Here is a 23270-nt window from a genome sequence, read left to right on the forward strand (position 1 = left end):
GTCAAAGTCCCAAAGAGGGTTTTTGTACTAATTTATACCTCTATTAAGCGACCAACCTCTATTTAGCGACCAGTTGTCAAAGTCCCAAAGAGGGGTTTTGTACTAATTTATACCTCTATTAACCGACCAACCATTCCTGAAAATGAGTATTTACTGATTCATATCTACATTAAGCGGCCACTTCAAAGTCTTCCGAAGGTGGTCGCTTTTAAAATAGCTGTTATTACAGTTGAGCCCATAATGAGACATTGTTTTGTTTTAAGAATCATACAAGTGAGTCTACTGGATCTATACACTGGTCATTGTCTCATTTGCATATCATTTGCATGCATCCATAATATAGATCTGCTAATGAGGTTCCACTGTGTCAATGAATTTCATTTTGGTCATATATTGAATCGATATTCTATTTTTACCACTAGGCTGTTTTCGAAGGCGTTCGCGGGCGAAACTACCGAGGTGACATTGCTATCGATGACGTCAGCGTCTTGAACTACCCATGCCCAGATCCCGCAAGCTGTGACTTCGAACGTGATAAATGTGCATATACAAATGATGTGCAGGGAGATAAGTTTGACTGGGAGAGAAATAAGGGTCACACTGGAAGTATTGGTACTGGACCATCAACTGACCACACTCTTGGAACATCTCAAGGTATTTTAATTGATGTTATTTTAAATCGCACTAATTTTAAAAAAGTGTGACAGACAGACATAGAAACAGACCCATCTGCAGGAAGGCAGGCAGGCAGACAGACAGACAAGAGAGCAGACAAACAGCAAGCAAGCAGGCAGACCCATGGACCTGGAGGATAGACAGACAGACGGACAGCCCATTCTGCAGGCAGGGAGGCAGGCAGACAGAGAGACATACAAGAAGGCAGACAGACCCATGGACCAACAGGACAGACCGACAGACCAATCTGCAGGCAGGCAGAAAGACAGGAAGACAAACCCACCTGCGGCTTGCAGAAAATCAGGCAGAAAGACACGACAAGCAGACAGACAGACAGAAAGATAAAGGAGCTCCATGGCTCCTCTTACTCGTTACCAGTTTACCGCGTTACCTCAGAAAGGCCAAAAAATTGTTTTGCAAGAACTATATAATGTTTTCGCAAAACAATGAATGTTATTTTCTGATTAAAAAATCGAATGTTTTACCGTATCACATGGCTACTTGATCGTAATAGTCACACTTCTTGAATTTCATAGGTTACTATATGTTCATCGAAACCTCGTCACCTCGTGTCCCAGGTGAAATTGCGCGCCTTACATCCGGGCGTCTCCGTATCAGCTCCGGATATCAATGGTGCTTAAACTTCTGGTATCACATGTATGGCAATAGTATGGGCACGCTCAGAGTCAGTGCCAAATATATACCCAAGTCTGGAAGACCGTACTTGAGACGTCTGACCTACCTTAGTGGCAACCGTGGAGATAACTGGCTATCCAAGCAAGTACAGATCAACAGTGTTGATGATTTCCAGGTAAAAAGGAAAAGCAAAGAAAACATTTACAGCTGATCTGAGGAAAAAATCTTAGCCAATTAGAATCGATTCAAAAATTTGAAAAAAGTTTCAAAACTGATGTGTCACTTTTCCTCTTACAAATATGAATTATCAGGCCACCAAATGAAAAAAAAATTTGGCTGATAAGCTTTTGATAACAGTGACGTAATAATTAATTTTTATTGCAATGACGGGTATGTTTTATTTTTCACTGGCCAATTTTTGTAAGTTTCTTGACAACTCAGTTTTGCAGTGACGTCATTTCAAGGGTGAGATGTTAAAAGAAATGGTACTATCTATATACCGTAGAATCGCCGTTATAAGCCCTGGGCTTTAAGTGGTTTTGAATAAGCTCATAATCCATGGATGAGGCTTATAACCCGGGGATGGGGCTTATAAAAGGGTAGTTTAAAACGTCTGTTAGCAGACGGGAACAAATTTCTGTTAGCTGTCGGCTAGGCTTATGATCGGTAGAGAGGCCTTATAACAGGGGAGCTTATAACCGGGATTCTACAGTATAGCAACAGCTAGTACAAGCAGTTTATGAGCCTACTTGGCATGCACAAAGAGCAAACAAAAACACTTCCTCTTGTTTGTAAACCAGGTTGTCTTTGAGGCAGCTGTTGGTTCATCATATGACTCGGATATCGCCATTGATGACGTCATCGTCACTCAAGGAAACTGCCCAGGTACGATCACGTGTCATGTGCGGTTATACTATTTATGTCATGCGCAGTACATATATTGAATGTCGATTTTTTCTTCTAAAACTCACAAACACCTCATACGGACAAAGCAAAGAAAATCACTAGCGTGAAGTTGGTTTGGAAATGTGATCTTAATTATCATAAAATTTGGCCAATTTATGCTTTGAATTTCTCCGAGAAATCGTTTTTTCAACTCACTCCTCGGTGTTTGGAGATCGGATGAAAATTTCTTCCACGTGTTTAATATATTACTTTATTTTTTTCCAGCTCCGACACCAGCACCTTCTCCGAATCCTTGTGCTGTCAAGTGTAAGAATAGTCAATGTGTCCCCTCGACTAAAGTCTGTGACTTTGTTAATGATTGCGGAGTGGGTGACAATTCTGACGAAAATGGCTGCGCTGACTGTAATTTTGAAACAGGTTTGTCTAAGATATTACGCTTTATACTTCACTGGAAGCAAGTGCCGCGAGACAAAGTGACTTTCAGATTTCCCTTGACCTGCGGCAAGTGCCTGGCAGTGACTTAAGAAGATGTAAAATATGGTATAAAAAGGCCAGATATAGAACCCTTTACCTAGGACGATATGTTTTCTCCCATCAGTCAGAACACGTGTCATTCCCTTGAACACAGAAAACACACACGAATATGGATACCACTCAAACAAGAAACTTATCTTCAAGGGACTAACACTTGGTCTGAAGTGGTTAAACATAATTTCCAAGCTAAAAGGTTATATTAAAGAATAAAGACTGCGGTTTTCGATATTCCGTGAACTCGGTAGTTACAAGCTGCACGCCGAAATTTTTTTTTTTTTTTTTTTTTTTTTTTTTTTTTTTTTTTTGCTGCCGTCAATCAAAACATAATCAGTTCGTTACCTATTATTATTATTATTATTTATTTTTATTTTTATTTTTATTTTTGACTTGCGGCACTAAAAAATAATTACACAACAAGCCGTCAAAATGTCTGAGTTCGCAGAGTATTGAAAACACAGTAATATATTATCTTTATTATGTTTAGGAACATGTAGTTGGAACGATACAAGCAAAGGTTCGTTCGACTGGCGACGTGACCGAGGAGGCACACCATCTTCAAACACAGGACCAACTACTGACCACACACTAGGTAAGGCTCTTTTGATCCATGGAAACGTATTTGAGAGAGATATGATACATAGATAGTCTTTCTGCTAATAGAGTTTGAGAGGGAAACGATATGGCAAATACTTAGCTGTACTCCAGCTGTACCTTATCTTATTCACCATTTTCCATACATTGGTTCACTGGTCAAGCACAACGCGCTCAAGCGAGTCGCCAAGGTACTTTCAAAGGATTATTCAAATTTGAACCTTGCAACCTCGACTGATTGCTTTGTGTTTGACCACAGTGAACCGATGTATGGCAAATGGTGAATATAGTACATACATATTATCACATGTTAATAGCTTGATATCGTTTTTATTCACGAGTTTTCATCTAGCGAGTCCACGAGCGAGTGAGCGATATCATATGGAAAACGAGTGAATAAAAAAGATATCAGGCTGTTAACATGTATAATAATTTGTTTATATTAGGGTCGATGAAATAACAAAATTTACAATATTCAGTTTACCGTTAAGTGATATCGTATCACTTCACTGATATGGTTTTTATTCACGGCTTTATTTCACTGATATCGAACCTAAAAGTGTGATAAATAAACTTATTATATAATTACCAATGAAATATCTATTTTTCTCTATTTCGAAAAATTGATATCTCCGCTTGGAGATACACAATTTATCTTCTCGTGTTGAAAATCTCTCACTCGTTCGCTGCGCTCTTTTCACCACTCGAAGATAAATTTTGTATCTCCGCGCGCCCATGTAATATCCTCTATTTATTATATAATTACCAATGAAATATCTATTTTTCTCTATTTCGAAAAATTGATATCTTCACACGTGAAAATAACATGTTATTTTCACGTGTGAAAATAACACCATTGCGATGGCTATTCAAAAATACAAGGAAAGAATTGCCTGAAAAAGCCATAACATACTTCATTGATAATTATATAATAAACAGAATATTACATGGGCGCTTGGAGATACGAAATTTATCTTCTCGTGTTGAAAATCTCTCACTCGTTCGCTGCGCTCACTTGTGAGAGATCTTTTCAACACTCGAAGATAAATGTCGTATCTCCGCGCGCCCATGTAATATCCTCTATATAAAACTTAACAAACATAAAAAGATGCATATCTCGAAACACAAAAAATCAATGATAACTTACATGACGTGTTTCAATATTCCAGGTAATGCCCTCGGATGGTACATGTTCGTAGAAGCTTCAAACGGCAACTCTTACAGCTTGGCCAGGCTAGAGAGTGGATACCTAAAGCAGTCGTCTGCGACATGTGTCATGAAATTCTGGTACCATATGTATGGCGCAGGAATAGGCAGTCTGTATGTGTATGTCAAGGTTGGACTGACATATTCCAAACTGTTGGAGATGAATGGCAACAAAGGTATACAAATGTAATCACTGGGCTTTGTTTGACATCATTTCCTGTCTCGTGCGAAATGTTCATCTGCTGGATCTCAAGTTTTTAATTCTCTACTTTCACATCCTCATAATGCCTTGCGTCTTTGGGGGGTAACCAATCAAAAAACTGTCCCAAATAGCGCAGCGCAACCGTGACGTCATAAAAACGAAGACAAAGGCAAAATTCGGACAAACAAACTTACAAGTTTACTTTCAGCAGATAATTTTCACAGCCGATCGCAGTTGATCTTAGTTTACATGGGTTATTATTGTAACTTTAAGTAAAAATAATAAAATCGGTTCGTATAATCCTCGTAGCGGTTAAACAGAATGCAATGTTTGTCCGAATCTTTAAGCTATTTTTAGAATCAGTGCGCTGCGCTATTGAAAGGTTTCTTAATTGAATTTATACTATACCTGCTTTTATCTGTACAATACTGATTATCAGTTTATTCCAAGTTATTCTTGCGTGTACAGATCATCCAGAGTTTTGGTCTTACAGAAAATGTATTGACTTACGAAAAAAAAGTTTAAATTTTACCTTCAACGTCTTCAAGCTTCTATCTTTTTCTGTTTCTTACTTCTTCATTTTATTTTTGGATACCAAACAAGGTATTGTCAACATTGTCTGATCAGCCTTCAGCAAAATAAGTGGGTTTTTGCCCTCCGGTTACCCCCCAAAGACGCAAAGTATTATGGGGATGTGAAAGTAGAGAATACTAGGGATGACCTTAAATTCGCACTTTCATTCAATAGAGGCTTTGCATCATCACGTGATAGCAGCCATGACAGGAGGCAGGAACAATTGAATCTGGTCTAACCTGGTTTACATGAGAACGAAATCAGTTTCTAAAGAGAAAAAGACTCTATCTATGCGCCTTTATCATGGCTGTTATCACGTGATGGTGCAAAGCCTCTATTATGGCGGGTAGAGATCACGTGACCTGTTATTATTATCTTCTTAAGCATTCTGGGTAGCTGGTATATCAAAACTGATTTTTCGTGTTCTTCACAGGAAATAAATGGCAGCAAGGGACAGTGTACATCGCACGGCGCTCAACTCCTTTCAAACTCATGTTTGAGGCGGAACGTAGCTACAGCGTCTTCGGTGACATCGCAATTGATGACATCACACTTTCGAACTGCGCGCTTCCTCCAATAACCCGACGTTGTAGGCGTGGTCAGTTCAGATGCGCACGTGGTTCTTGCGTCGATCGAAGCCGTGTTTGTGATTACACCGATGATTGTGGTGATCGCTCAGACGAGCGTAATTGTTACAACTACAACTCCAGGTGTAGCTTCCAGTGGTCTTTGTGTCGATGGTCTCAGGACAAGGGCGATGACTTCGACTGGACAAGAAACCGTGGGTCAACGTCTTCCTATGACACTGGACCGATGTTCGATCACACCTATGGCACATCTACAGGTACCAATCTTCACCTTAGTGCAGATTTCGCATGACTGTTAAAAGCTTACAGCGCGAACACGGTCGTGACACAGCAAGGGATAAGCCAGACAAATCACATTAAACGAGAATTTACTCTCCATCCAATCAAATACCCGGAACACGGCATAAACACGGCGCGGACATGGTCACGCCAAGATCACGGCACTTTTAGACCAACCATATTGCGCGTGAAAAAAATCGGGCAATTAAAATTCTAGAAAGTATCACGGCACGTCACGCTTACGGCACTGAGCTTTCCACAGTCATACGAAAACTGCTCTAACAATATCCTAAGTGGCATAATTTTTGTCAAAAAATCTTTGAAAAAAGTTTGTAGGTTATTATAAAAGACGACGTACTTGCTACTTTTATCGAAGTATTATGATCACCCGGGTGGATGTAATCCTGAGAAGGGCTGTTTGATGTGACTGACGTTTCAACAACCTGAGCGGAAGTCATCTTCAGAGTCAAGTGAAGAATAAAGTCAGATTGGTCATATTTATACTGCCACGATAACAATAGCCTAGTTACCTGGATTAGCGTAATTATTGGCTATTCCCAAATTGAGGAAAAGACTGGCTCGAGTTAGCATTGCAGTGCATTGTGGGATGGTCATGTGTTATTTCCATGATGGCGTCTATTTTGTCCGCTACTACAGTCTCACAATGCACTGCACTGCCAACTCGACCCAGTTTCTTAACTTAAGTAGGCTCAGGGTAGTTTTGGTCTGGCACACCTAGCCGCATTGAAACGGCTACAACTTCGTCTTGAATAACTCGATCTGCAAGCGCTTTTCACACAATGTCAGGAAAGGATTAAAGGTTTCAAAAATGATAAATTAGTTTAAAGCGGCCTTTTCATTATGACGTAATGATGACATCATAGAAATCGTTTACCGCTTATTTTCTCGAAAACTAGACCTAAACTTTCAAAGCGACTTGCACCAGTCGATAGCATTCATCAAGGCACCTCACATATTGCAATATGAAAAAAATGTATGAGAATGTTTTCCAAATATTACGCGGTGAATATTTTCATGGACTTTTACTATTATTTCCAGCGTGTCAACTTTATACCCTCAAAATCTGGACTTTAATTTAGTGGATTCAATATTTTTAGTAGCTAGAATATAGGTACGGATATAGACACTGTCCCTATTGAGTATGAATCAAATTGTGACTTTCTTTCTAACGTTATGGATTTTTTGATATGAAGCTAAATGACCCCATTTGTTGTCAAAAGCGATAGAAAATATCGTTGAAAGCGGCATTCAAAAATTCGTCGAACGATTTTTTTCTAAATGAAGTCACTAAAAGATGTATCTTTTACAAATATTTTCCTTTAATTTCATATGCATTGAAGGGTTTTAAGGCAGTCAAATAAAAATAAGTACGCTCGATACTAACAGCACACGACAAGGAATAACACGGAAGTCAAGCGTGAATAATCAACAAGCAGCCGTGAGCGAAAGTAGTTATGAGCGTACTTATTTTTATTTGACTGCCTTAAACCCTTCAATGCCGCTTTAAACTAATTTATCATTTTTGAAACCTTTAATCCTTTCCTGACATTGTGTGAAAAGCGCTTGCAGATCGAGTTATTCAAGACGAAGTTGTAGCCGTTTCAATGCGGCTAGATGTGCCAGATGTGCTAGATGTGCCTCCTTAACCTTGGAATGGCTTATATAATCTCCTGTTTAGATTTTAGATTACTCTTTATTCTTATTTGAAATTAATACTCCAAACGGTGATGGCTAGCCACAACATCAACCAGACCTTACCAAAATAGACCGTTTTCCCAAGGTTGCGTGCGCATCCAACTTGACGGGCCACAAAACTGAAAAACACAAATTCAGTAAAATTGAGAAGACTTTTTTATATTTACAGAGGGGAATAATCGATTTTATGAATTGTTATCGTAAAAAAAATTCATGGCAATGTATTATATTATATGTACGTGTTCTGGTACCGTTGCCCGTCAAGTTCCTTAAATTTGGATGCGCACGCAATCTTGAGAAAACGATCTATTGTGATTTTTCTCGCTTTCTGATTGGTCTAGAGCCGTGGGATATAGGAGGACATACCGGAAAGCGGTTTTCTTTCAAAGTTTCCTCTTGTTTTTGTATTTTGTGGTAAAAATGCGCTCTCAAATTAAACTTACTTGGTCATCTGTTCTTTTTAGGATACTATCTTTACGCCGAGGCGTCGTATCCAAGGAAACAAGGCGACAAAACTTGGCTCGTCAGCAGGTTCTTCTCCAGCACACCCTCAGGTGACACTAGTTGCCGACTTCGCTTGTATTACCATATGCTTGGGTCAAGCATTGGCTCATTGAACGTGTACACCAGGCCATGTAATGGATGCGCACTCACACAAGTCTTCACTAAGAAGGGACAGCTTGGTAATTACTGGGAGAGAACTGAGATCGTTCTTCAGAGCAAGTATACCTTCCAGGTATGAGTCTATGTTTTGTACAATTCCTTACCGGTTTTCGTATGAGTGGGAGACTGACTTACAGCACGTGCACAGTAGGGTGTGCCGTAACACTGAAATGGCTTGCCATAAGAACGGTTTCTGTATGTATGAGTGGAATCGCAGCATACTATACTGGCTTACATTACATACATGGTACGACATGCCGTAACATTGAAATGACTTCCCTTAAGAATCGTTATCGTATGAATGGGAAACATACGGTACTGACTTACAGCACGAACACGGTACGACATGCCGTAACATTGAAATGACTTCCCATAAGAATGGTAATCGTATGAATGGGAAACATACGGTACTGACTTACAGCACGAACACGGTACGACATGCCGTAACATTGAAATGACTTCCCATAAGAATGGTAATCGTATGAATGGGAAACATACGGTACTGACTTACAGCACGAACACGGTACGACATGCCGTAACATTGAAATGACTTCCCTTAAGAATTGTTATCGTATGAATGGGAAACATACGGTACTGACTTACAGCACGAATACAGTACGACATGCCGTAACATTGAAATGGTTGTGGTGAATCTTTTTTACTTCGTTGTCTGTTAACTTCCCAAGATTTTGTTTTCATTTGTATGTTTATTTTATTATGTTATTGTGTTGATTTGTTTGTCTGTCTGTTCGTTTGTTTAGTAGGTTTGCTTTGCATTCTTTTTTTCATTGCTTGGTTTGCCTTTTTTGATCTATATTTCATATCTCTCCAACAGGTGGTGATCGAAGCAGTCATTGGAAGTAGTTACGATGGAGACATCGCCATCGATGACTTATCCATGACTACATTCTGTCGTCCATACACGGGACCCACCCCTACATCTCCTCCTGTTGTCACGACCAAGCCTCCCAATCCTTGCCCATTCTTAAACTTCCGCTGTAACGATGGCTCCTGTATTGACGTCAGCAAGAGATGTGATTATATAGATGGTGATTGTAAAGATGGATCTGATGAAGCAGGTTGCGGTAAGTTGTTTTTTGTTAATAAGTAGAGGTTATTGTTCAAGCATGGTGTCCAGGAAGCAGGACAAATGTCCAGGAAGCAGGACGAATGTCCAGGAAGCAGGACGAATGTCCAGGAAGCAGGACGGATGTCCAGGAACCAGGGGGAAGGGGATGGTAGAAATTTGTTTGTTCTTTTGCGAGCAAAGTTTTTGGTTACTTTGTTACTTGTCAATAAGTAGAGGTTATTGACCAAGTACGATATCCAGGAAGCAGGACGGATGTCCAGGAAACAGGGGGAAGGGGATGGTAGCAAAGATAGCTTGCAAAGTTCTTGGTTACTTTGTTACTTATTTGTTGACCAAGTACGATATCCAGGAAACAGGATGGATGTCCAGGAAAAAGGGAAGAGGGGATGGTAGAACTCTGTTCTTTGGGTGCAAAGTTTTTGGTTACTTTTTTACTGGTCAATAAGTAAAGGTTATTAACCAAGTATGTATGTTGTCCAGGAAATAGGACAGATGTCCAGGGATGTCCAAAACTCTGGGTTTTTTTTGTTTTTTTTTTCGGTTACTTTGTTACTTATAAATTATTAGAGCTTATTGACCAAGCATGATGTCCATGACGTATATATCTACGTCACATCAAAACAAATAATTATTTTTCTTTAACACGTCCAATGTCTGTTTATTTTATAAAGGAAAATGTGACTTTGAATCTGGACAATGTGGCTGGAGTGATACCAGTCCTGGAAAGTACATGTGGAGCAGGCACAGTGGTAGTACACCATCTACTGGTACTGGACCAAGTGTGGATCATACCTGTGGTAACAATACATGTAAGCGAAGAAACTTTAGTCTGGTACTTAATGCGGGTTTCGATATTCTGCAAAGTCAGGCATTTCAAGGGCTTGTTGTGAAATCGTTTTTTACTGCCACCAGTTAAGAACATAATAGACAGTTAGTAACAATCATGGGATGATAATGATGATGATTATGGTGTTGGTGGTGGTGGTGATGGTGACAATAATAATTTTAGTGGTAAATGATGATAATGGTGACGATGAAGATGATAATCATGGAATGATGTTGATTATGATGATGATGTTGGTGGTGGTGATTATGGTGGTGGTGGTGGTGATGGTGTCGATGAAGATAACAATCCTGGGATGATGATGATGATTATAGTGGTGGTGGTGATGGTGATGGTGGCAATAGTAATGGTAATGATAAGTGATGATAACGGTGACAATGAAGATAACAATCATGGGATGATGATGATGATGATGATTATGGTGGTGGTGGTGGTGATGGTGGCAATAATAATGGTAATGATAAGTGATGATAATGGTGACGATGAAGATGATAATCATGGAATGATGTTGATTATGATGATGATGGTGGTGGTGGTGGTGATTATGGTGGTGGTGGTGATGGTGTCGATGAAGATAACAATCCTGGGATGATGATGATGATGATGATTATAGTGGTGGTGATGGTGGCAATAATAATGGTAATGATAAGTGATGATAATAGTGACGATGAAGATGATAATCATGGAATGATGTTGATTATGATGATGATGGTGGTGGTGGTGGTGATTATGGTGGTGGTGGTGATGGTGTCGATGAAGATAACAATCCTGGGATGATGATGATGATGATGATTATAGTGGTGGTGATGATGGCAATAATAATGGTAATGATAAGTGATGATAATAGTGACGATGAAGATGATAATCATGGAATGATGTTGATTATGATGGTGATGGTGGTGGTGGTGGTGGCAATGATAATATCTTTCAACACCTGACAAAGTTTTATTCCGAACAGGTTACTACATGTATGTAGAGGCTGGTACTGGCTCGTTCATGGACAAGGCAAGGCTACAAAGTCCTAACATGACCCAAACTGGCCCAGGCTGTATGATGCAGTTCTGGTACCACATGTTTGGCAATAGCTTCAGTGATATGCAACTAAAACTCAATTACAAAGGAGGAACGTCCACGGTATTTGAAGCCAGCGGTAACAAAGGCAACAAATGGATAAAGGCAATGGTTGGACTTGGTGCTATGGATAAAGGTATGAGAATTTGCTTTATAATGCAAACCAAATTATACTAAATTATGGTAAATTTTAACGAGAGTCTGTAAAAAGCCCAAACCTGACTAAACCAACAAGTTTAACTCCTTGTAGCGCACAGACACTTTTCTATCTTGTCAGTTGCCTATTTTTTATTCTAGTTTAGTTTCAATTTTGTATAGAATATTCACCTGTTCCAGTTAAGGTCCGTTGAATTTAAGTGTTTGTATTGCTGGAGTTGTACATTATTAACTTTATCATTGGTATTTGTAAATATTTGAATATTGAATATTGAATTGTAGTGCAGACATTTTTCTATCTTGTCAGTTGCCTATTCTTTATTCTAGTTAAGTTTCAACTTTGTTGTATAGAATATTCATGTGTTCCAGTGAAGGTCCATTAAATTTAAGTGTTTGTATTGTTGAAGTTGTACATTATTTAACTTTACCATTGGTATTTGTAAATCTTCTGACATCAAAAGGAGGCAAGCCTTTATTAAATGAGTCTGTAATCAAGAAACACAGTGAAATGTAAAAATATATCTCATGGGAGTGAATTTTCTTACAGGCTTCAACCTCTACTTTGAGGCCAGCAAGTTCTTTACGGCATCAGATATGGCGATCGACGACATCAGTTTCCCAAGCTGCGAACTTCCTCCAATAAGAGCATGTCAAACTGGAGAATACCGCTGCACAAGAGGATCGTGTGTTCTACCGACGCAGGTGAGACTGTTTTGACTTTGATATGGTTGTCATTGTTTCTAATGCTGTTGCTACTGCTGATTTTTTCTGCTTCTGTTGTTGTTGTTTTTTTTAATCTTGTATGTAGTTGTTGCCCCTGTTATTGTTGTAGTTATTGTTGCTGTCGTAGCTGTGTTTTTTTATTGTTGGTACTCTTTCAGTTGCTGCTGCAGCCATTCTTTCGTCTTCTGATGCTGTTGTTGTTCCTGTCGCTTTTGTTGTTGCCGTTGTTGTTGTTACTTCTTTTGCTGATGTTGCTGCTGTCCTTTCTAGACCTTTTTTGTTGCCTTGCTGTTGTTGCTGTGGATTTTGATGTTGTGGTTGTTGCAGTTGCTGTTTTTGCTGCTGCTTTTTCTGTTGTTTTTGCTGTTCCTGCTATTGTTATAATAATAATGATATCTATTTATATAGCGTTCTTTTCCATATGCATATGTTTAAAGGCGCTTCACAATGAGTTTTTGAACTAGAGGTGGTTAGTATGAGGTGTAGGCACTGAGGGTGGTCACTGCCAGGGTTTCTTTACGTCCTCAGTGGTTCTTTTACGTCCCTCCGTTATGGTTATTGTTGTTGTTGTATTTTCTTTTGCTGATGTGGTTGCTGCTGTTGTTGTTTATGTCGTTGCTGTTTGCTGAATAATTCCTTGTTACCTTTGCCACCCTCTTCAGGTTTGCGACTTCTCCAACGACTGTGGTGACAACAGTGACGAACTAATCCAGACATGCGCAACATACAAGGAAAGATGCAACTTCGACACAGATCTCTGTGGTTGGAACCAAGACACAGATGACGTATTTGACTGGAAGAGAGACAATGGTGGTACTGCGTCGTCCATGACAGGTCCAGGAAGAGACCACACAACAGGTACGCCCGTTTTTAGTTGCTTATTTAAAATTACAATAGTGGACCCTTAAAGCTTGGCGTAATGTTTAGAGATGAAAACAACCGTAAGAAGAAGTTGTAGTAGAGGAATGTTTTCCAACTTGCTGCCTGCTCGAATGTGTGCTTTTTGTTTACTAACGCTGCTTTTGTAAGAGAAAAATTCTAGTTCAACTTGTGTACAAACCATTCCAGGTTTCAAAAAAATTTATGATATAGATGCAAATTTATTTGAAAATATTTTGCAAATTGCAGAAAGTAAAAGTTGGTTTTATTTTTTCCTGCAACAGAAATTGGAAGGCACAGTTTGCACTAACATGAACAAAAAAAAACTTGTTTAACTTACAAAATTTTTTTACGAGACAATTTGCGCACAATTTTCTCGAGAAACAGCGCTTTAAATGTGGTTGTTTTCTATCTGTGATAAGTTTAAACATTGGTTGCCTTTCGAGGGTCTATTTCAAAGTAGAATGCACGAACAATGTACCTACGCAAAGTGTGCGGATTTTCTTTTTTTTTTTTTTTTCTTTTTTTTTTTTGTCTTATCTTTTGTATTTTCTTTCGTTCTATAGGTTCAACAAAGGGCTACTATTTGTATATGGAGAGTTCATCACCAAGGAAACAAAACGACACAGCTCGTATCAGCAGTATAACATTCAGATCGACCTCGATCTCTAGCAATTGTCGAGTACGCTTCTGGTATCACATGTTTGGTGCTCACGTGGACACTCTTAATGTCCATCTACGAACATCCGTTGGAGGACCGCTCAAGAACATCTGGAACATGACAGGTAAAGCTAAATTTACAATGTTCAAACAACAGTATTAGCGGACATTGGCGGACACTTTGTCTGCACGACCATACATTTCTTAGTGAATTTTGAAGTTTTATAATGGCTGTATCTTCATCAATATTGACCCGATTAACACCAAACTTCGGGATTTTGTATGGATCAATGTGCTCTTTCTTACTATGTGGGTCTTGTTTTGATTATCACAATATTCAGGAACTCTTACCCAGTCCCTCATGATCTGAAATCAGACAATGGCTGTGATGGTGCAACGCATTAAATCCTTTCTGTTATAAGCCCCCTGGTTTTAAGCCCAATAGTCTGATAACACAACCAGTTATAAGTCGCCTTCCCACGGTTACAATCCCGCCTCTGGAATCTCAGGTTTATGGCGCTGATAAAACGAAAAGATTGAATGGGAAACTCAAAATAAAGAACCTTTTCACTCTCATCTACTCTCTTTTCTTCCAGTTATAACCCCACCCCTCCCATCGCCCACTGAAAAAAGCCGCCCTTCCCCTCCTGAAAGTAAGCCCCCATGCTATAGGCCAATCAAAAACCCTTACGCACAAACTCTTTCTCCTTCCAGTAATCAACGCCCCCCTGAAAATTTAGATGCCCTTCCCCTCCTGAAAATAAGCCCCCTTGCTATAAGCCAATCAAAAACTCTTACGCACAAACTCTTTCTCCTTCCAGTAATCAATGTCCCCCTGAAAATAAGACACAGCTTTATTTGGGAAAACTAATATTACAATGTATTGAATAGAAAAAAAACTAATAGTTACCCAGAAAGGAAAGTCACGAACCCTTCCCCTCCTGAAAATAAGCCCCCTTGCTATAAACAATTTCAAAAAACCCCTTACTGATGAGTGCAAACCCAAAACGTATAACTAGGATTTTAAGGTTAACTGAAAGTATAATTTTTTTTTTGACCAGGTAATCAAGGTGATTTCTGGTTGCGTGCCGAGATACTTATAGTCAGTGCAGTCAACTACCAGGTCGTGTTTGAAGGCATTCGTGGCGCTAGTTACAAAGGGGATATCGCCATTGATGATATCTCTTTTACACCTGGATGTAGACCAGATAGTACTGCAACTATCTCACCTAACGTACCAACTGGCACACCTCCTTCTGGATGCACATCAGGACAGCACAAGTAAGTCAGCGTTCACCTCAATGATGATCTTCATAATCCTGAAAATCTTGACTTAATTTGCATATTATAAGGTATCAGGAGGGGATTTGGACCCCTATAAATCTATCAGTTTTCTCTATAATCACAGAGTGGGACAATCACAGGGAGGAGAGAACAGGAGAGAACCAACAAACAACTCAACTCACATACAACACCGAGCTTGTAGGGACTCGAACCCGGATAGCATTGGTGAGAGGCGAGCACTCTCACCGCTACGCCACCCAGGCTTCCCTATACGCGTTACCTTACATTTAGGACGGACTTAACAATATTTTGCAATAAATTAGTATACATTTTCTGAAAGCGAAATAAACGTAGTTCTCGATAATGATCTAGAATTGTCTCCTGATGCCTTAATGCTACCTTTCTTGCAATTTTTAGGACATTTCTTTGTCATTCACAGTAATGTCAAAATTTACTTTCGTTGAAGATTTCATGTTTCTTTAAAAAGCGTAATGCTTCAATTTTGAATTTCCTTTTGGTCAGTGCTAGCCCAAATTTTGTGTAAACCATCCATAACTTCCAGTGCAGGTCTGTTGAATTTCGGTGTTAGCCAATTTTGCGTAGAATATTCAATATTAAATGATGCTAACCCTAAGTTAAGTGATATATAAGGATTCTCTTTTCTCTTGGCAACAAACAGGTGCACAAACAGCCAGCAGTGTATTCCCGCAAATGCAGTCTGCAACTTCAAGAACGACTGTGGTGATGGATCAGACGAATCGACTTGCCCAGCGCAGTGTGATTTTGAAACCAATGAATGCATGTGGACCAACTCCAAAGCAGACAGATACGACTGGACAAGAAACAAGGGACAAACGCCGACTGCCAACACTGGACCCTCGGTGGATCATACCACGAACACTTCAGCAGGTAATCAGCGCTGTCACGTTGTACCATCTTGTCACGTGGTTCCATCTTGTCACGCGGTACCATCTTGTCACGCGGTACCATCTTGTCACGTGGTACCATCTTGTCACGTAGTACCATCTTGTCACGTAGTACCATCTTCTCACGTGGTACTATCTTGTTACGTGGAATCATCTTGTCACGTGGTATCATCTTGTCACGTTGTACCATCTTGTCACGTTGTACCATCTTTTCACGTGTTAACATCTTTTTTACACTAATTTATTCGCATCATGAGTGCGAATGTGATCTTGTCACGTGGTACCATCGTGAGATTAAAAGACTTTTTTAAGCTGACTGGAAGCCAGCAAAACGTTATGACATTGTCCAAGGGTTATTTTAGTTTATATTTGTTGTTGTTGTTGTTGTTGTAAACGCTGTTAATGAATAATAAATTTCGTTGAGAATGACGACATGGCGTCGTAGAGCTGCCCAATACTTTTGTCTGACATTTTCCTTTCAAAATGTTTTTCAAAAACGTAACTCAAAAGATATTTTTTATTTCTTTAGGTTATTACATGTACACTGAAATCAACAACCGTCCAGGAATCTACGCCAACGCTGACTACATCAGTCCTCTCTTCAAAGTGGCTGGCAGAAGTTGTAAGTTCACTTTCTGGTACCACATGTATGGCAAGAACACCGGATACTTACAGGTGTTCCTCAGACGTAACGCTAGGGACACTAGGTTGTTTTCTATCCTTGGTAACCAAGGCAACGTATGGAAGCAAGGGTCGGTCAACATCCCTCCTTGTGCGAATGACTTCAGGGTAAGTAAAGCAAATTAAGTCGTGTGGTTCATTAGAATCCTAGAAAAGAGGCAACCAATCACCGTTGCAACAGTTTACCCAGGTGGAATTTCCCTATAACACTATGACGTCGCATCAAAACAATCTATTGTTTAAACGCAAAGGATCATGGTCGTCGGAGGGGGTCAAATCAACGCAAATTCACCGAAAATTCTAAAACCCGTATCAATCCACGAAGAGAAGTAGAATAGCCAGCAAACGCTCAGAATATTTTTTTGAGTACATATTAACACATATTATATCTGAAACCCAGGAAATTTTAGATTAAACTGTTTCGCTAGGAGCAAATTTTGTTGAATTTTCTATTGGATTTGGCGATTCTATCCCCCACATAAACAAGCAGTGACGTCATAGTGAAATAGGGCAATTAAAATCTTGTCCCACGAACAACTACACAGTATCTGTTAAGGGTGCTACAAGGATCACGAGGCAATTTTATTTTATTTTCTAAGGACAGTAAATGGTAGAAACAATTTATAATAAACTTTCCACGATCACGAGATATTCTAGATAAGTTGTTGAGGTTGTGAGTCAAAAATCCGATTGACATCGTAAGATCATTACCGTCGTTTGCATTACTACGCGGTCAACCCAGACACAAATCGAGTCGTGTAGTTTGCAATAGACTACCGCCAATCATTCATGTTGACGCCATTTATACACGTTTGGATCAGTGAGTTGGATTTTCTATCAAACTTTCTCAGTCAGATATCACGAAGGAAAGTTCCGAAAGCGATTGCAAAGAGTTTGAGTACATCCATGTAGAATGAGGTGTTTGATTGACGGCAGTCTATTGCAAACTACACGACATGATTTGTGTTTGGGGTGGCTGCGTAGTAATGCAAACGATGGTAATGTGGAATCGTCACGATGTCAATGTGGTTTAATGTTTTTAAATTTTTTTTTTTTACCTTATTCTCTTGACATTCAGATCGTTATCAAAGGTTACCATTACTCAAGCGGTTTATTAGGAGACATAGCTATTGATGACGTCAAATTCATCAACTGTGCCCAACCCTCCCCTCCTTCGTCATGTTCGTCCAACCAGTTCCGCTGTGACAGTGGACACTGTATCGATATGAACTCCAAGTGCGACTTGGAACGCGACTGCTGTGATGGAAGTGATGAGAAGAACAGCTCTTGCACGGCATACACTAGGTACGTTGACTCACCCCTAGAAACTGTGGCTTGGTTGGTTAGTGTGCTACCTGCTAAGCAAGAGATTCATAGTTTGATCCTCAGTGACCTCACACACTTGTTTTAAGGAGCAACTGTCGCTTGGTTTGTTAGTGTGCTGCCGGCTAAGCAAGAGGTTCATAGTTTGATCCTCAGTGACCTCACACACTTGTTTTAAGGAGCAACTGTCGCTTGGTCGGTTAGTGTGCTGTCTGCTAAGCAAGAGGTCCATAGTTTGATCCTCAGTGACCTCACACACTTGTTTTAAGGAGCAACTGTCGCTTAGTCGGTTAGTGTGCTGTCTGCTAAGCAAGAGGTCCATAGTTTGATCCTCAGTGACCTCACACACTTGTTTTAAGGAGCAACTGTCGCTTGGTCGGTTAGTGTGCTGTCTGCTAAGCAAGAGGTCCATAGTTTGATCCTCAGTGTCCTCACACACTTGTTTTAAGGAGAGAGTGTGGCTTGGTTTGTTAGTGTGCTGTCTGCTAAGCAAGAGGTCCATAGTTTGATCCTCAGTGACCTCACACACTTGTTTTAAGGAGCAAATGTGGCTTGGTTGGTTAGTGTGCTGCCTGCTAAGCAAGAGATCCATAGTTTGATCCTCAGTGTCCTCACACACTTGTTTTAAGGAGCAAGTGTGGCTTGGTTTGTTAGTATGCTGCCTATTAAGGTCCATAGTTTGATTCTCAGTGACTTCACGCGCTCGCTGAAAATGAAGAGAACATTTGATAGCAATTGGTTTACTTGATTTTCAGATGTAACTTCGAGAGTGGATTGTGTTCATGGACTCAGCTAACCAACGACAAATTTGACTGGAAACGCAAATCTGGACGAACTGGATCATTTGGTACTGGCCCAGCCGTTGACCACACATCAAAGACTCGATATGGTACGTAAATGAATTCATGATGATTGACAGTTGACTTACCTATCTGGTTGCTTATGGTTTTCAATTATAATATCATTCATAAGAAAATGATCCATACTATTGTGATTCAGTTTCCCAATTGCAATATTGCTTGTTAGTAAACTATCATTATTATGAAATATCCTAAAGACATGTTGACCTCGTTGGTTGATTTAACAAATTGACATCAGATTTTTATGTGTCTGTCCTCTTATTGAAGATAAATTGCGTCATCACATTGTCCAAGTAGTGTGGATCTGCATACTACTTTGACAATGTGATGGCGAAATTTATCGTCAATAAGGTTACAGACACATAAAAATCTGATTGTTATTTTTACAATAACAAAAACGATAAAAACTTCTCATTTTTAGCGATCAAAACAAATAACGGAAAGAGCGCGCGCTCGTTGACATCAGCTTTATCTGTCTGTCCTCTTATTGATGATAAAAAATAACCAATCAGCGCGCGAGAAATTTGTAAGTTATTGAAAAAATAACATATAAGAAACTAAAGAGGAATCTTTCGTGAAGTTTAACCAACATGTAAGAGTGGTTGTGACTAAATAAATCTTTATTTATTCTCATACACATATATATTTTTCCTATCGGGCCGATAAACCTACCTAATGTGTCTTTTCAATCTCATATGAGACTTGGTAGCTCAGTGGTTCGAGCATGCCACCGGAATCGCCAGGGCACGGGTTCAAATCAATTCAATTTGCAGCTGCATAAGTTGCTTCATATACTGCGAGGATCAGCTCAATTTGATGAATAAATTTTTAAGATTTTCGAATAATGATAAAGAAATTTAGCAAACTTGATCAAAATGAAGATTCTGATGAAACAGCATATAAAAGTCGAGTGCGGAAACGTAAGATAAGCTCCTTCAAAGATTCGTTTCCACAACTCAACGCGGTTTATATTTAGTCTCTTTAGAATCCTCCAAAGGTTGCTTTTGGTACTTATATATCCAATGCATATGCTTGTTGTCTAACGCCGTTTTCTTTTTTTTTTTTTTTTGTTAATTAAGGTTATTACGTATACATCGAAGCGTCATCCCCACGTGTTAAGGGCGACAACGCCATGATCGCAAGCCCATTCTTCAAGCCTAGCACGACCTGTACTGTCCGTTGGTTCTACCACATGTACGGTGCTCATATTGGAACCCTTAACGTCTACACACGAACTAGCCTATCTGGACCTCTCAGTAAGATCTGGACTTTAAGTGGTAACCAAGGCAACGTCTGGAAACGAGGCAAAGCGTTTATTAATGTTCCATCGTCAAATTTCCAGGTACATCATAGTCGTAAGGTCTGCTACAGGTGCTGTTAACAAGAAGTATAGAGTAAAGTTTAGAAAAGTTTCAGTTTAGGAATCGAGGGTTAGGAAACAAATCTTCGTGATTTATCTGTAATACCCTCGTAAAACAAGGTTGTTTTTTTAAAGTAACGAATACGCTTTCTTCAATTCTCATAAAAGAACAGATTTGATAATTAGGGCCGTCCATTTTTTTCCTCACGGGGGGAGGGGGGATGTTGGCTGGGATTTAGGGGCTTTAAACCAGGTTGAGAAGGGTTCCTACAAAATCTTACCATGCCCCCAATGCCTGTAACAAATTATCGGCTCCTAAATTTGAAGCTTTGATTAACTTTTTTCGTTGTTCCTACAGGTCGTCTTTGAGGGCATTGTGGGCACTTCCTACAGAGGAGACATCGCTATTGATGATGTTTCATTCACAACAGACTGTGTACTTGTTGGTAAGTTACATGACCCACCAATCGCATCATTTAAGAACCTCTTTGTCTCTTTTCCTAAATCGTAAGATTGACCACGAATATATGATTCGAAGTTTTCTTTGCGAGAGTGTTACACGAAAAAAAATCACCTTCCTACTCCCATACCTAATAGTTGGGTCGCAAGGAAAGATTTAATTCTAGGGGTTCTCTCCTTCCGCGAAATCTAACAATTTAAATTCAAATTCGATCTGTGTGTTAGCTATGCTCTGACTTAGATCAACCCTGCCAGAGGTTGTTTCAGGGTTCGATAATTTATTCCCAAAGCCTTTAGGAGTCATCCGAGTCGTCCCACATGCTCAATCAATCAATTTCTAATACCATACAGGAGCCAGTCCTTCACCCACACCCTCAGTCGGTCCTTGTGGCGCCAACAAGTTCCAGTGCCCAGGATTAACAGGCTCTAACGTCTGTCTGGATATCTCAAAGAAATGTGACTTCTCCAACGATTGCTCGGACAACTCAGACGAAGGACCAGCTGCCTGTGGTTACCCCTGTCCGTTTACTTCAGATACATGTGGATGGACTGACTCAGTGCAGGATAACTTTGACTGGAAGAGACATCGAGGTTGCACTGCTAGTACGCTAACTGGACCATGCATTGACGCCGATAACAGCAGACAAGGTTAAGATTTTCCTTTGCATTTTATGTGAATAAAGTAATAGCATCTCAATTCACCGTTGTCCCATTTCAGACCATGCGTCAAAGATGTTGAGAGTTAGATTCTCTGTTTTTAAAACTTTTTCTGATTGGACAAGCGGAGTACAATTACGTTTCTCAATTTTGTTGAGTGTATTATAAAGGCGAGTCAAATTTGAGAACTTTCAAAACATCACGAGTATCTATGAATTCCGAATTGTACGAGAAGATCGTGCGATTTCCTATACTTACAAAATCACTTCTTGAATCTCATTCAATTTTGGTGTAGCATTATAGTGTAATGTAGAAACTAATGAAAATATGCTCAATGGAATGACCTATGGTCTGTAATAGAAAGACAGTTAGGGTAGTCAGGTCAACTGGGTCAGTACTAACGAATATTATATTTGATGTACTGCCACTAAGACTTTTCTTAATGCAAGATATAAAGATATAGATAAGTAATAGTGCTCGGGAACGAGGTTATTCCGGGCGAAAGACCCTTGGAAATAAATTCGGAAAAATTAATTTCCGACCTCGCTGGGAATCGAACCCACGACCTTCAGAATTGTACTACCGATGCTCTACCAGCTGAGCTAGAGGTCAGACTGAGAGCAGGCCGGGGTGAAATAGATGTTTGGTCGCGGTAATTAAGACTTTTCTTAATGGTTTTTTTATTCTTCTATCACTCAGGTTATTACATGTACATCGAGACATCAACAGGAACCATAGGCAACAAGGCAGTACTGGTCAGTCCTGTTTTCCAGCAAACCTATGCGCAATGTCAACTGAAATTTTCCTATCACATGTACGGTAGAACTATTGGAAGACTCAGTGTCTATCTAAATATTGGTGGACAAAGATTCCCTATTTGGACTCTTGCTGGTAAGTTTGAACTAGTAGCTATGTACGGGTGCTAAAAGTTCCCAACGTTCTCATAATGGCTCGCGAGCGCACAAAGATGAGGCCACCCAGTCTTGTTAAGGCTGAGCAAGGCGCTCATTCAAAATTAAAGGTGGATAGTGCGAATGCAGGTCAAAACAAAAGGTCAAATTTCTATACTTTTCTTCTATAAACGCATTCCATGTGCCTTTGTATCTTTTATTGTCATGAACTAATGACCCTGTGGCCTCCTTTTGGTGCACTTCTCAGCCATTACGAGAGTGCTTTATCTAATGTTTTCCTAAACTTTGTAATTTGTGGATGTCTCACATTTGTTGATTTCTATCGTTTCAGGTAACCAAGGAAACAAGTGGAAGACAGCCTACGCCATGATTGGTCGTCGTTCTTCTGCATTCAACATCGAGTTCGAAGGCAGGCGAGGAATTTCATATCTGGGAGATATAGCCATTGATAACATCAACATGGTGTCTTGTAGAAAACCTCCATCATGTAGTAGCCCTCCATCTGACTCGACCAAGTAAGTCTACCTAGAAGTGGGACATTGGATATGAGGCTGTCAATACTGTATTTTACTCTTCCCATAATCAATAACTGAAAGTATTGACTTGAGTCTACCTTATGGGACATGAGGGTGTCAATATTTCATTGTTCCCATATTTCTTGTAATCAGTGACTGAAAGTGTGGACCTTGATCAAGTGAGAGCCACGTTTATTGCCATAACCACTAGTCGCTCAACAATTACAATATCAAAGGAAAGACGAAACTCAGGATAAAACGTTTTAGTATAATTTTCTCTGGTAAACGCTGGAGAAACCGCAC

The 23270-nt window shown here is 39.7% G+C and overlaps 1 protein-coding gene across 1 annotated transcript in view; it reads left to right on the forward strand.

Annotated features, from left to right (window-relative positions):
- LOC116297172 (MAM and LDL-receptor class A domain-containing protein 2) overlaps window positions 1–23270 on the forward strand; it is a 129028-nt gene that overhangs the window by 70024 nt on the left and 35734 nt on the right. The window contains exons 66-89 of the mRNA XM_089040313.1: window positions 423–654; window positions 1212–1486; window positions 2112–2196; window positions 2482–2634; window positions 3236–3340; window positions 4512–4724; window positions 5757–6167; window positions 8370–8641; window positions 9404–9653; window positions 10330–10467; window positions 11461–11709; window positions 12277–12431; window positions 13115–13310; window positions 13898–14116; window positions 15053–15272; window positions 15955–16184; window positions 16731–16990; window positions 17961–18187; window positions 18961–19094; window positions 20145–20407; window positions 20784–20871; window positions 21236–21532; window positions 22241–22432; window positions 22784–22967. Coding sequence (XP_088896439.1) covers window positions 423–654; window positions 1212–1486; window positions 2112–2196; window positions 2482–2634; window positions 3236–3340; window positions 4512–4724; window positions 5757–6167; window positions 8370–8641; window positions 9404–9653; window positions 10330–10467; window positions 11461–11709; window positions 12277–12431; window positions 13115–13310; window positions 13898–14116; window positions 15053–15272; window positions 15955–16184; window positions 16731–16990; window positions 17961–18187; window positions 18961–19094; window positions 20145–20407; window positions 20784–20871; window positions 21236–21532; window positions 22241–22432; window positions 22784–22967 — 5048 coding nt within the window. The remainder of the gene's footprint in view (window positions 1–422; window positions 655–1211; window positions 1487–2111; window positions 2197–2481; window positions 2635–3235; window positions 3341–4511; window positions 4725–5756; window positions 6168–8369; window positions 8642–9403; window positions 9654–10329; window positions 10468–11460; window positions 11710–12276; window positions 12432–13114; window positions 13311–13897; window positions 14117–15052; window positions 15273–15954; window positions 16185–16730; window positions 16991–17960; window positions 18188–18960; window positions 19095–20144; window positions 20408–20783; window positions 20872–21235; window positions 21533–22240; window positions 22433–22783; window positions 22968–23270) is intronic.

Source organism: Actinia tenebrosa, unplaced genomic scaffold (genome assembly GCF_029948245.1).
Source record: "Actinia tenebrosa isolate PJP-AT-01 unplaced genomic scaffold, QUT_ActTen_1.0 PGA_scaffold7__59_contigs__length_16204524, whole genome shotgun sequence".
In the NCBI taxonomy this organism is placed as follows: domain Eukaryota; kingdom Metazoa; phylum Cnidaria; class Anthozoa; order Actiniaria; family Actiniidae; genus Actinia; species Actinia tenebrosa.